The sequence below is a fragment of the Mustela putorius genome, unplaced genomic scaffold (assembly GCF_011764305.1).
Source record: "Mustela putorius furo isolate JIRA1106 unplaced genomic scaffold, ASM1176430v1.1 tig00003913_pilon_pilon_pilon, whole genome shotgun sequence".
In the NCBI taxonomy this organism is placed as follows: Eukaryota; Metazoa; Chordata; class Mammalia; order Carnivora; family Mustelidae; genus Mustela; species Mustela putorius.
In genome coordinates, this window is record NW_025422060.1 from 5,980,923 (window position 1) to 5,994,199 (window position 13,277).

Below are 13,277 nucleotides of genomic sequence, written 5' to 3' on the forward strand. Positions count from 1 at the left end.
CAGAAGTGGAAAATTAGAAGACATATTTTTAAAATACAACAAATAAAGCATGACATTACAAATGGTAAAAATCAATTCTACGTAATTCTAATGCCACTCCTTTATACACAACTAACATCATCACCGTGAAGTTACTACCTAATGTTTGATGCTTTGGCCAAGCCTTGCTCAGTTGGTTTACCCCTGTCAAGTTACATTACTTGATTCTCTCATTAATATCCTATTCTGCAGATATATTCCAGAAAGGAAATTAAAATGTTTCACTAGAGGCTTCGCAGTAAAATCTGCATATCTTATTTTTAAATGAACAAAAAATTATTTACATATAAATAACAACATAAACTATCTCTAATGCTATCATCCACTGTACACATCATTTATTTCCTCATTAAAAAGATTTAAGAGTTATCTTTCATGCAATTCTCTCCAATAAACAACTGCAACTTAAATATGACTGCGTTGCTAAGAAATATTAACCAGCACCTATTCTGAGGTTTCCCAACACAATGGCATATAACTTCATTTTAATCTGTAAATTATAAGGCTTAATCAAATAGCATGGCTGTAATCATCGGCAATGCATGAAATGCATTTGAGAACAAAAAGAAATACAAGGACAGAGCCAAAAGTGATGAAAATGGAAGATACCTGTAGTAGTACGGTGCTATCTTAAACACCTTTTGTTTTCTGAGAGTAATGCATACTGCAGACAAGACATTTTGTGCTAAACAGCCCAAATCTGTTTTTCTAATATTAAACACAAAGGAAAAACACTGACAGCAAGCATGGTAAATAAATCCCTCCCTTGAGAATGAAAGCAGCAGACAGGAGGGGGCTGACATACATGCAGGAGAAAACTAAACACCATCTTTTTTCTACCTGCACAAGTTGCCATTTGCTGCAGCGATCGAGAACCTCTTTTTCCTGTTGATTTCAAGTACCTTTCAGGAAAGCTTTTTCCCCCTTAAGTCATCTGTTGATATGCCTTATGAGTGTAATAATCATATCACAGGATCTTTAGGAGAAAAATCCATTCTTTCCCGTTCAGGTAAACATGTTTACAGCAGCTGCACAGACGCTGGGTGGTTCAGACTCACATGTCACACACATGTCGTCAGCAACAAGAAAAGCCCCTTTCTCTGGCGATGAACATTTTAAATAAGGTAAAAAGCGAGCAGCCCTTTCCGAAGCAACTTACCTTTCATAAAGCCACATCAGCAACAGTGGCAACAGCTCAATATAGCACACTATTTGACGCTAAAACAGGAAATTAAAATTGCAATAGCCTATGCTCCGCTCCTTGCTGTAACAAGTCATCTCTCCACAATGACGATACCAAATATTAGTTATCAATCATAACTAACAGACGTCTTTAAAACGCAAATGTTTATTTGTATTGCTAAAATCGTCATGAAGGCAGTGATTTTACTGTCGGCTCAAATATAAAAAATATTTTTACGATTGGAAGGAAACATCTTGAAACAGCTAAAAATCTTCGTATCTGCTTCTAGACAGGAAATCCCACACAAAATCTAAAATTGCCAGGAAAGGTTACAAAACCTCGCGTTTCGCATCCCAGAGGGGAGGGAGAAAGGGAGCCCAGGAGCTGGGGGTGGGGCGGGGGCAGCGCGAGAGAGTTTTTACTTAAACACGCATTTCCTCATTTTCTGGAAGAAACAGCGTTCCCATTATAGGTGCATTTATTTCCCTACAGTTAAAAACTCGTTTCAAAAATAACGTAGGAACCAAAATGAGCCCCTCGGTCCGAAATGTACGTGTAATTCCTTATATAGACTCGGCTGCAGCCAGCGGCAGGGCCGTTGCCGCCCATTATTATACAAACAGGTACCGGGCCGGCGCGGGCGGGGGACCTCGCCCCGCGCTACCGCCGCCCCCGGGCGGAGAAGTCTCGCCCCTCTCGCCACAGGAACTGTCCAGACAATAACAATCAGCAGACATTTCGCTGCTGAACAAGAGGGAGAGAAAGCACAGAATCGCCCCCAAGATAAGCAGAAATACAATCAACTTACAACGTCTCTCCAAACTGGAAAAGGCGACTGTGCAACAACAACCACATGTTCGGGTCTCGCTCTCTCTTGCTGTCTCTCTCTTTCTCTTATTTATTTATTTATTTTTTATTTATTTATTTATTTTTAACTCTCATGCCAGGCAGAGGGGTGTGTATTGCCCCGGCACTTCAGCACAAATCAATAAACACTGCAGCTGCAGCGACAGCAGCAGACCCGTGCGTCCGTCGGTCCGTCTGCCCCCTCCCCCACCCTCCTTCCACCCGAGACCAAGAGCGCCATCCAAGCTCCATTATCCGGCTTCAGCGCTCCGTGCGTCCGGCCCAGGTAACAACTTCCCCAAAAACCGAAAGAGAAAAATGAGAGGTGTACGCACAGAACCCCATCCCAGCGCGGAGAAGGAGTGTCCCCCGGGGAGGGGGGATCTGTCTGTGGTGCTTCCCTGTCTCTAAGACCAGGTAACAACTCCACAAACACACCCGCTGCCCAGCTCGCCGCCATCCACAGATCTCCCACAGCAGCAAGTAGGTGCCCGCTCCTGCCCCATCTCCTCTGCCGCCCCACCAGCTCCCCACCGAACGTGGACCTCACTCGCGGGGCTCGCCTCGGCGTCCCCAGACGGGGGCCCGCGGTACGGTGGCCCGAGGCGCGGGGGAGGAGGGGCGCTTAGGGACCCGCGCCTCCGCTCCGCTAATCCCCATTCCGCGAGCGCGCCTCGCCGGCCGGTCACAACTTTACCGCCGCCGGCCGAGCCCGGTCCGCCAGCGGCGCGCACCGCCGGCGCCCGCGCACACGCGCGCACGGACGACACGCAGCCCGCGGCCGCCGCGTCCCGCCGCCGCCGCCGCCCGCCGCGCGCCCGCAGCCCGGCCCGGCTGGAGCCGCGGGGCCCGAGCGACGGCGCCGGCCGGGGCCGCGGCGCGCGGAAGCCACTTTGCACGGTCAGCGCCGGCCACAAGTTTGTTCCTCGGCTCCCGGGGGCCTCCGCGCTGAGGGAGAATAACGCGGAGGGGGCTGAGAGGAGGGGGAGAGGGGAGGCGCCGAGGGGCAAAAGAGTGGGGAAAAGTGCGAAAAGAAGCAACAGCCGCTCCACCCGGGACCAGAAAAGTGGCCGGCCGCGTCCCGGCCGCCCGCCCTGCGCCGGGGATGCGGCGGCTAACGGTCCAAGGAGGCGGCAGGGGCGGCAGGAGCCGCTAGGCGGAGAGAGACCAGGTAAGAGACATAACGGTTCAGGGAGAGCGAGCGGCCGCGGCGCGGCTCCGGCAGCGGCAGCAGCGGAGGGGGGCAGAGAGCACTACTTTCTACTTTCCCACTCCACTTTGCCCGTCTCTGCCGGCCGCCCCCAGCCCGGCTCGCCCCCCTCACCCCCGGGGGCGCCCCGGCTGCCCGGCTCCCCCTGACTCCGCCGCTCCCCGGTCCCCTCCGCCACTCACCGTTATTGCGCCGCGGGTTCGCCTGCTTTCTGCGCTTACACCTGGGGCCATCCGCCATGATCCTCTCGCTTGTGTCTAAATGCTCGAGTCACCTCCTCCCCCTCCCTCCCCCTTCCCCCCCACCCCTCCGCCTCCACCCCTCCCCCCTCCCCACCGCACCTGGTTTACGACACTCGCGGCTTTACGACATCACCTTCCTTACACCTAGAGCCGCTCGCTCTACGGCCGGAACCTCGTTGCTAGGGAGAGGACGGTTTGCGGCAACCGTAGAAGCAGCTGAGTTTGAATTGAGGGGAGAGGGAAAAGTTTCCCTCAGGTGTCGTGGGATGGGGGAGGGGGTGTTGGGAAACTGTGGAGACGCGGTCTGAAGGGCGGCAGGCAGTTGGAGTGAGAAAGGTAAAGTAGGAGGCTCAGCAGCGTTGTGCTTCTTGAACTGGCCACACCCGCCGCGGCTGCCTGGGGCGCGGACGGGTCTGGCTGATCGCTCTCTGGACCCGGTGCTCTCAGAGCTGCCCCCTCGCAGTGACCGGAGCAACCTGTCCTCCGGCTTGGTCAAGGTTGGGCTCCGCTCCCACGCAGCGTGTGTTCTCTCAGCGCATCTTGGGGCGCGGGAGAGGGTCGTGCTCTGGGCTACCCGGGAGTGTTCCCAAGCGTAGAGGGAGGGCAGGTTCGGGGAACCGTAGGGGCTGATTTGGGAAGCTCGGCCTCTGATGGCGAGGACACGCGGCGTCACGGAGAGACTACCTGACCCCGCAGTTCTGACTCCCTTGCCTGACACGGACGCACGGTTTTCCCCCAAGCGAACAGGGATGGGAAGTGGCTTCAATTAGATAAAACTTCAGCTGGACCGAAAGAGAGGCGAGAAGTTCCTCTTGCAGGCAACACCGGCGGTGAAGCAGAATGAGTAATCCCCACACGGCCCCTGTCTCACTTCCTCATCCGCACCAGGCTCTCACCTGCTGTCACCTCGGCCTCCCCCGCCCCGCCGCCGAGCTGTGGGCCCTCCTCCCTGCTTTCCCCTTAGAGTAGACGGAGAGCGGAGGCGCTGAGACGTAGAGTTAAGGTACTAAGGGGCCATGATTTACTACCTAAATGGGCAGTTATCGCTGAATAGGACCTTAAGGCAAGAGACAAGGGCTGACAAATGTCTTTGAAATTGATAGATTGCTGATCTTATCTCAAGTCTCTCACTTTATACAAGTTTGGGGATTTCTGAAAGACCATATAGATAACACTACAAATAACAAGAAAGTCAGGTCTTCCGTATTCAGTAGGATTTAGCTTTCCCTCCCAGCCATTCCTCTGCCCCGTTCAGATGAGGCCATGTCTTTGGTACCAGCTTTATAGAATAAACGAGCTGTATTTCAAGTAATTTAGCTGTAAATTAACAATGTAAAAGTTACTGATGGAGGGAAGCTTGGGTGGCTCCGTTGTTAAGCGTCTACCTTCAGCTGGGGCCCTGATCTTAGGGACCTGGGGTTGAGCCCCTCACAAGGCTCCGCGCTCAGCGGGAAGCCTGCTTGTGCTTCTTCCTCTCTCGCCCTGTCTCAGTAAAATATATAGGTAAAATATTTTTTAAAAGTTACTGATAGAGAAATTGAGAAAACTGAAATGTGACTTAGAGTATTAGAAATAAGTCACCCAGCACAGTGCTGTCACATTGTAGGTGCTCAATAAATTTGTAATTTTTGCCATGCCTATGGCAAGATTATTATATTAAAATTATCTTTTAAACACTCTAGAAGTTTAGAAGATCCATTAATAATCTCTTCAAACCTTTCAACTGAAATAAATTTACATCTGAAGTCTGGTAATTTAAAATTAGAAAGTTTAATCCTGAATATAGATGAAAATTTTCTCTCCCACATTTTCTTTGGCATTTAGAGAAGTGAATGCATTATTTATTAGTGCATGAAATGTGACTGTAAATATTCTTTGCTATACACTATGTCTATATATCTACTCATCCTCATGCCAAAACCAGAATCATTACTCTTAATGATCATTTTTTTTTAAAGATTTTATTTATTTATTTGACAGAGAGAGATCACAAGTAGGCAGAGAGGCAGGCAGAGAGAGAGGAGGAAGCAGGCTCCCCGCTGAGCAGAGAGCCCGATGTGGGACTCGATCCCAGGACCCTGAGATCATGACTTGAGCTGAAGGCAGCGGCCCAACCCACTGAGCCACCCAGGCGCCCTCTTAATGATCATTTTAAGAACAGGCAGTCCTCAATTTCCTTAATATGTTAACTGCATTTGTGTATGTCAGAACCAGAACCATGCCCATGTTTTGCTTGGTTCAAGCAGTAATTTTTTCCTACCTCCTAAAAGCTGTACAGTGTTCTTCAGTTGCCTTCTGAATCCAGCAATTCCTCCCACCACACACAACTTTTTTTTTATAGCTACCCTAATTTCCAGTCAGAAAGGGGAAAAAAAATACTTTCTAAGTAGAAAGTGTGTAGCACACATTCTATCTGCTCTTAAACTTAGGCAGTATTGCTCCTGTCCTTCCTGTCCTTTTCTCTTTCTGAAGTGCCTGTCCTATACCTCCCTACTAAGTTTCCTTTAATATCCATCCTCTCTTAAAATCAAAGAGAGAAAGGGACAAGTAGGTAGTTACTGTTGTCCTTGCTTTAATGGTTACTGGTTTAGTTAGTTTGGGCTAGACTTTTTTTGTTTTTCATTTCTGTGCCCTCAGAACCTAGTGGAGTACCTAGTTACATAGTAGATGCTCAATAGGGAAATATTTCTTAAATTAATATTCTTGATCTTTCCTATATAAGTGAGGATTGTTTATCTGCCTTCGTCACATTAGTTGCTAGGAAAAGTTGAAGTCATGGATGTAAAAGCTAAATACTGTCATTTTTATCTTGCCTTATTTTGAAACTAATTGATTTTGATTTTAGTGTCTCCATAATGGTCCCCAAATGATTAACTCTGCTCACTCCTGTGTTTTAAATATACATAGGAAATATTGATATTCTAAATATTATAATACAAAATTTCAGTTTTGTAAAATTCTGGAATAATGATATATATTACAAATTGAATATTTGAGTAATACATTTTGTTCACTGTAACATTCCCAAAATTGTTGAAATCTAGACTGAAAGGAAAGCAGATGAAAGTAAATCTCAGAATAAATTCTTGCCTTATGCATATGTGATGGTTGCTTCTTATCTCTTAAATATAACTAAATAATTGGAAAAAATCTTTAGAATAAGTTTAGAAAAGGGAGAATTTATTAAACTTTATTAAAGTTTACCTTTATTTAGTCAATTATACCTCAGTAAAAAATTTAGGTTCATTTACATCACCATGGTGGGCATACTATTAAGAGTTTAACATGTATCTTTTATCATGGATTTTAGTTGTTATAGTGTCCATATACAATATTTATTCAATATATGTACTTCTAATTTAAGTGTAAATGAAATGTTTATATTCTGCCTCTAGTGTGCACTGGGATTGAAATTCTAGTGTGCACATGTGCTGAAAGAGGTATTCTGGTAAAAATGAATTATTACAATCTTTTTAAAATTTATAAGGAAATAAATGGATAGAATATTCAATACTGATTTTTTTCTATAAATTTTTCATAAACCCTTTGCACCTGCTATTTGCTTTCCAAGTACGGTTCATGTATGTTAGGATAAAATTTGACATAAAATTCTTTTGAATTTAAAATGTAGATATTTCATGGTGTTCTACATCAAGCATATGATTTTCTCATACCTCACTTCCTGAACACATTTGGGAAATATAACTTATAATATGATTTTATAATCTCCATCAAAATAAGAAGTTGGTTGTTTTCATCAGAAGATAACATTAATTGGATCAGGTAAATTAATTCTATTACCTTGTAATTTTAATTTTAGAGCTTTGAAAGAAAAAGAATAAATTTGACATAGGTTACCCATCAAAGTATAGAATTTAGAAGTCCCATAATGTTGCCCTTCATTCCTTAGCTCAAAAGTGACTCTGGACATGGAGTTCACAATGAGACAAAAGAGGGCAATGGTAGTTTAACTGCTGCAGTTTGACCAAATTCTACAGTCGCTGAGTCAGGAAGGAAACATGACAACAAAGTGATCCAGAACCAACAGCTGCCTTTGGGACCCACACCAACTCTTCTAATAAAGTCTTCCAGGAGGTAATAATAGGGACAAATGGTTTCCCCAAACCTCCATGTGGTTTTATTATATATTGCACCAGAAAATGGTTTTTTCCTTTTGGGTATAAGTCTCTTAATTAAGATAAGTCAATGAAATGTTAACACACGGAGCTTCTTATTTTGGGGGCATTTTTTCAGGAACATGTCTAATATGGACAGATGTAAGTATAAATAAATGTAGAAAAAATGTTTGGAGGGTGTTAATGAACATCCAAAAACTAAAACTAATCTTTCCATAAAATCACAGTAATTAATATGATTGTTTTCAAAGGCTGCCTTCATGGAAGATAGTTTCTTTTAGAACATGTTTAACACTTTTTTTTGTATACTTGACAACTATAGGTAAATTAAAGAGCTACTTCTACATACATATTCTGGATTTCAGTGAATTTACCTTATCAGGGATCTGATACCTGGTTTCTACTGCTGATTTTCCCCCCTCTTGTCTCCATGTATGTCTTTTCTGTGGCATCTTGATTTTTTTTTTTTTAAAGCAGTTGACTGGTTCTCTGACAGAGTATAGCTATATCATTGACCTATAGTCCACAGATCCTCAGTTAACAGTCACTGCCACTTTTCATTCCTTGGGGTATATATATTTTTTTAAATATTAGCAGTCAGTAAAAGGTTTTCAATGTCCCACAATTGTGTTAAGCTCACATGAAAAAGTTGGCAATAAGAAACACCCTGTGTTGAAATATATCCACAACTTTAAGATCCTTGGTCAGACCCTTCTCATTCTTTCATATGCCTCTATTTCTAGCTCACTCTCTTTATCCTAATTACATAAATAGATCACAGACTCTGCCCCTCTCCACTGGTTTATGTTTTAATCATTCTCTTCATCTTTCTTTGTGCCAGGTCTAACATACCTATTTGGATCAATTCCTTTCTTTGTTCGAAGTATCTTGAGTCATCCCAACTCTGTAAAATGCTTTGATTTTTCATATTCTGGTTTTTCTTTGTCCCTCAAAGTCTATTCTCTGCATTTCTATGTTCTTAGAGGCTAATTTTTATGGACCACACCACCCAGGATCCTTTGCCTTCTGGTTTCTGTTTGGTTTCAACCAATTTGGAGGCCTTGGCAAATGATCACAGAAAGGAAAGAGAGAGGTCAGGATATTTATTTCACCTTTCCCCATACTGCCCCCCGCCTGTTTGTGGCTTTTGGCAGTAACTTCATTCCTCTAGAACCAAGGCCATGGTTCTAGTCATACAACCCTATCTCATGGCAACAGGTCTTGGCAAGTTCCAGCAACTGCTTCCCTTTGTCCCTTCAGGCCTAGGGATGGCAATGGTGTCCTCATATTATGAGTCCTTGGGGACTTTATTCCCTATTGGTTCCCCTAAAGCCTGCCCACATCTCTGTAAATAGTCTCTTCATCAAACTCTCTTCTGTTTACCCTTTGAGTGTACCATTTGCTTCCTGCCAGGCCCCTCGATACTATACATAGAGAAATAAAATACATTTACCCTTATTTATCAATCCAGAATTTTATTTCTATTGATCACAACACCAAAGTTTGAATATGATATAAATATATCATTCAGTGACTAAGTATATACTCATGTACTGTGTGTACATGCAAAATCTGACAAATACTTAAAAATATTCCCGAGTCTATTACATCGTAATTATTCAGTAACTATTTGTAGAATGAAGGCCTCTGTGCTAGTGATAAGAAATCTAAGAGAGACTGCTTTTATATAATTAAAACATGAAGGGGAAAAGAAAATCTTAATACCACAGTATTAAGGTAGAGATAGCTGGTTGTCTCCAGTATGTTTCTTCTTCTTAATGGAACCCTCCCCTCCTACCCATGGCCACTTGAATGGTCTTTTCACAGATCTAGGTGTTACTGTGCTACTCAGTTCTGGCCAGTGAGATATAAGTGGAGGTGATGTGTGCAATGTCGAGGAAGTCTGTCCTTCGAAAGGAGATGGTTCATCATTCTTTCTCTTCTTGCTGGTTTGAATCAGAACTGCTAGCTAGAGATTCTTAAGATAAAGAAAGGTAAAGCAACAAGATTGAAGGGGCCTGAGTCCTTGACACGATAGAATACCATAACTAACTCTAGACTTCTTATTACTTCCAGATCTCTTTTATTTAGAGAGAAATAAGCATCTTCTTTAAGCCACCATTATCTTGGATTTCCTGTTGTAGGCAGCCCAAGTTAATCCTGTTTGATACTGGTATGTATATGAGTTTCCTATTGTTATGACAAAAAATTATCACAAAGTTAGTGGCTTAAAATAACATCCATTATCTTACAGTTCTTGAAGTCAGAAGTCCAAAATGGGTTTCACCAGGCTAAACTCAAGGTTAGGGTAGGATTAATTTCCTCCAGAAGGCTCTAGGAGGGGCTCTTTCTTTACCTTTTCCAGCTTCTAGGGGCTACCCACATTCCTTGGCTTATGGTTCCTTCCTCTGTCTTCAAAGCCAGCAACATTGGGCCAAGTTCTTCTGCTGTCAGCTTACTTGTTCTTTATATTTCTGTCTCCCCTTTCTATTTTTAAGGGCATTTGTGATTAAATTAGATCCACCCAGATAATTCAGGATATCTCCACATTTCAGGATCAGCTGATCGACAAACTTAATTGCATGTGCAACCTTAATTCCCACATAATCTAACATATTCACAGGTTCTGGGAATTAGGGCATAGACATCTTTGGAGGCCACTGTTCTGCCTACCAAAGTATGCAGGCTTTAAGTTTCATGATAAATATTTTTATTGATTTATTTGTTCATCTTTAATTTATAAACAGCTTTAAAACATTATGGTAATTGGTCATTACTTTTAATGTAACATTTAGCATTGTGCCATGTAGAAGTTTTAATAATTATTCATTAGTTCATTTATTTAATTGCTATTCTCGTGCATATTCTATGTGACAGATGCTATGTGGGGGCTATAAATGCTTCATACACTTCTTGACCTCAAGAAGTGCAGGAAGAAACAGATCGACAAAAAGACTGTTTAAATAAATACCAGGAGATCTAGTATACAAAGGAGAGACAACCAGCCTGAAGTCAAGTAAGTCTTTCTTAGAGAAGGATAGAATTTATTGGGAAAATGAGGGAAGGCTATTAAAGGCAGAAGTTACAACATATGCAGACCCCTCCAGATGAAAGTGTGATGTTTTGGGGGCAGAAGATCCAAGAGAAGAAGAGCATCAAATAAAAGGAATACTGATTCCAGATGAGGCTACAGAAGTGGGTAAACAGGAAACAGATCACATAAAGATTTTAAGGATTGGGGACCCTGTACAGAAAGCAATTGTAATCCATGAAAGGGTTTTTTAAAAGTCAAGAGTGTCCAAATTATATAAGTGTTCTGATGGTGGGTGGATAGCAAGAGGAGCAGAGGAAAAGTGAACAGAACAGCATTCATCAAGGGAACTTTAATTCAAGTTTTTTTCCTATAATCATTTATAAAGGAATAACTTAGCCATAACTAAAAGCCATACAAGATGAGCCTGTCCGAAATGAAGCACAGGTGAAGAATAACATTTTTAGATTATATTAACAAATAGATAATACTATTGTTAAATTGTAAGCAACATATATCATACTTAATATTTGTAATGTTTAAGTAATAAATTGTTTCAGGTTGGACTCCTAAAACTGTCTTGCTACATGCCAGGTCCTCAAAATTATATGATAAGTGAATGTTTTAAAAGACTTCAGTATATCCTTTAATACTGTTTTCCCTCTATTATGTTTACAACACCCTAATGCACTAAAGTTAACACCACCCCATTCCGATTCTGCTGTCTTCCAAATTACCTTATATACTTCCAAGAAAGCAGACTTCATTTTCTTTCTCTCACATCCTTCAGAGTACCTTGTATGCACCACTATGGTAGCATTTACCACTTTTACTATGTTTTACATCTGTCTTCTCTCCTAGCCTGAAATTTTCATCTTTGTATTTCTGATACCAAAAACAATGCCTGTCAAACAGGAAGCACACTCAGTAACTATGGAATAGAGCAGAAACTTCTGCCGTCTGGGAATCATTCTGGCACAAGCACTTTTGTGAAGAGCAAATGAGATCTTGTATGTGATGTGTTTTTACATGGTGCCTGGCACATGATAAATCGTAAACAATAGGTAATACAGCAAAAGCAAATTTTTAGACAAAGATCAGAGCCAGATATTCAGAGCATAACCCACACCACACCTTTCTGTTCCGCAAGGCTAAAATATAATTTTTATCCCTGAAAATGTCAGTTCAGGCATAGGTGCAATGATTCTAATAAAGGACAAAAGGAAGAGGTGAGATTAACTTGTTGTTTAGCATTAGTTGGAATATTTGTTATATCATGTAGAGATACTGTTGGCTTCCATTAACTATATTATCTAAGGAATTGTCTGCATGGTAAGTAAACTTACTACCCTAGCATAAATAACACTATTTTCAATGTAATTAGATGGCAAGAACATTTTTAAAAATACAATTAAAGATTATTATAGAAGAACTATAAAATCTGTCTTAGTTTTATTTCTTGGTTTGTGTGGAGCAGACACCAATTCAGATAGAAGTTCATGATATTTTTTTTTTTTTTCCCACAGCATCCAAGAATAGGAGAACAATCAGGTCTCCTAAGTAAAGAGTTGAATTACCTTTAGATAGACAGAACCTCTCCACCTCTTACCTCTGCATCTCCACACTTCTGCTTAACTTTCTTTCAGGACTTACCACTGTGCACGAAGGTGGTATCGACTCAAAAGAGGTATGAAAAGACACCTAAATGTGCCCACTATAAAATTACACAATACTTAGAGGAAAAGAAATCGTCCCTATTCCTACCCTAAGACTAGTATTATTCAGTGCTTTTTTCACTTATATAGTTTATATAGTTGCAGTGATGCTTAGTTCTCATACACGTATGAGAACTACATTAAATTTTAGTATTCTGCCTTTTCACTTAACATACCACACACCTTTTCCTATATAGGCACATAACCTTACACTTGAATTTTTTTTACTTGGCTAGAATATTCCTCGAATTGGAATTTCCTAAATTTACTATAATTTACTAAACCAGTTACATATTTTGAACACTTGAATCACTTCCATTTTTTGTTTTATGAATAATGAACACTGTTGTAGTATAGTTTTTGTTTGGTTTTTTGATCATTTCCTGGGGAAAGAGTCTCAGAACTGGAATTATTTAGTCAACAGGAATAAATATGGTTGTATCTTTTTAAGCCTATTGTCAGCTTGTTTTTGCAAAGGATCATACCAATGTATGATGCCACTGGAAATACATGAGCTTGTCTCACCATGATTAAAAAGTTTTCGAAATTTGTAGCTTATTTTCTAGAATGGATGAACTTTGCATTCCCACAGTAGGGAGGTTCCTCAAAAAGTTAAAAATAGAGAACTACTCTGAAATCCAGCAATTGTACTACTAGGTATTTACCCAAAGGACACAATACTGATTCTAAGGGATACGTGTACCCAGTGTTTATAGAAACAATTTATCAACAATAGCCAAATTATAGAAAGAGCCTAAATGGCCATTGACTGATGAATGGATAAAGATGTGGAAGGGGTGCATATATATCTATATCTGTATATGTCATGGAATACTACTCACCCATTAAAAAAGAATGAAATCTTGCCATTTGCA

General features: G+C 41.8%; 1 protein-coding gene and 1 long non-coding RNA gene across 12 annotated transcripts in view; one reads left to right on the plus strand and one right to left on the minus strand.

The window, feature by feature from the left end:
- Positions 1 to 3,716, minus strand: part of ZEB1 (zinc finger E-box binding homeobox 1) — a 189,833-nt gene extending 186,117 nt beyond the window's left edge. For 4 of the 10 annotated variants that reach the window (XM_045069134.1, XM_045069132.1, XM_045069133.1 and 1 more), the window contains exon 1: positions 3,461 to 3,567. In XM_045069134.1, the coding sequence (XP_044925069.1) occupies positions 3,461 to 3,518 (58 nt within the window). In that variant the 5' untranslated portion in view covers positions 3,519 to 3,567. Of the gene's footprint in view, positions 1 to 3,460; positions 3,568 to 3,619 lie in introns of those variants that run through there. The other 6 variants (XM_045069141.1, XM_045069135.1, XM_045069140.1 and 3 more) reach the window with 5 other exon arrangements.
- A 53-nt stretch (positions 3,717 to 3,769) lies between these two features.
- On the plus strand, positions 3,770 to 12,852 carry LOC101694604. 2 transcript variants are annotated; one of them, XR_001177158.2, is made up of 4 exons: positions 3,770 to 3,856; positions 7,152 to 7,303; positions 7,431 to 10,672; positions 12,214 to 12,852. It is a non-coding gene; the product is annotated as an uncharacterized LOC101694604 (long non-coding RNA). The 2 variants fall into 2 exon arrangements; XR_001177159.2 differs by having other exon boundaries at positions 7,152 to 10,672.
- The last annotated feature ends 425 nt before the right edge of the window (positions 12,853 to 13,277 follow it).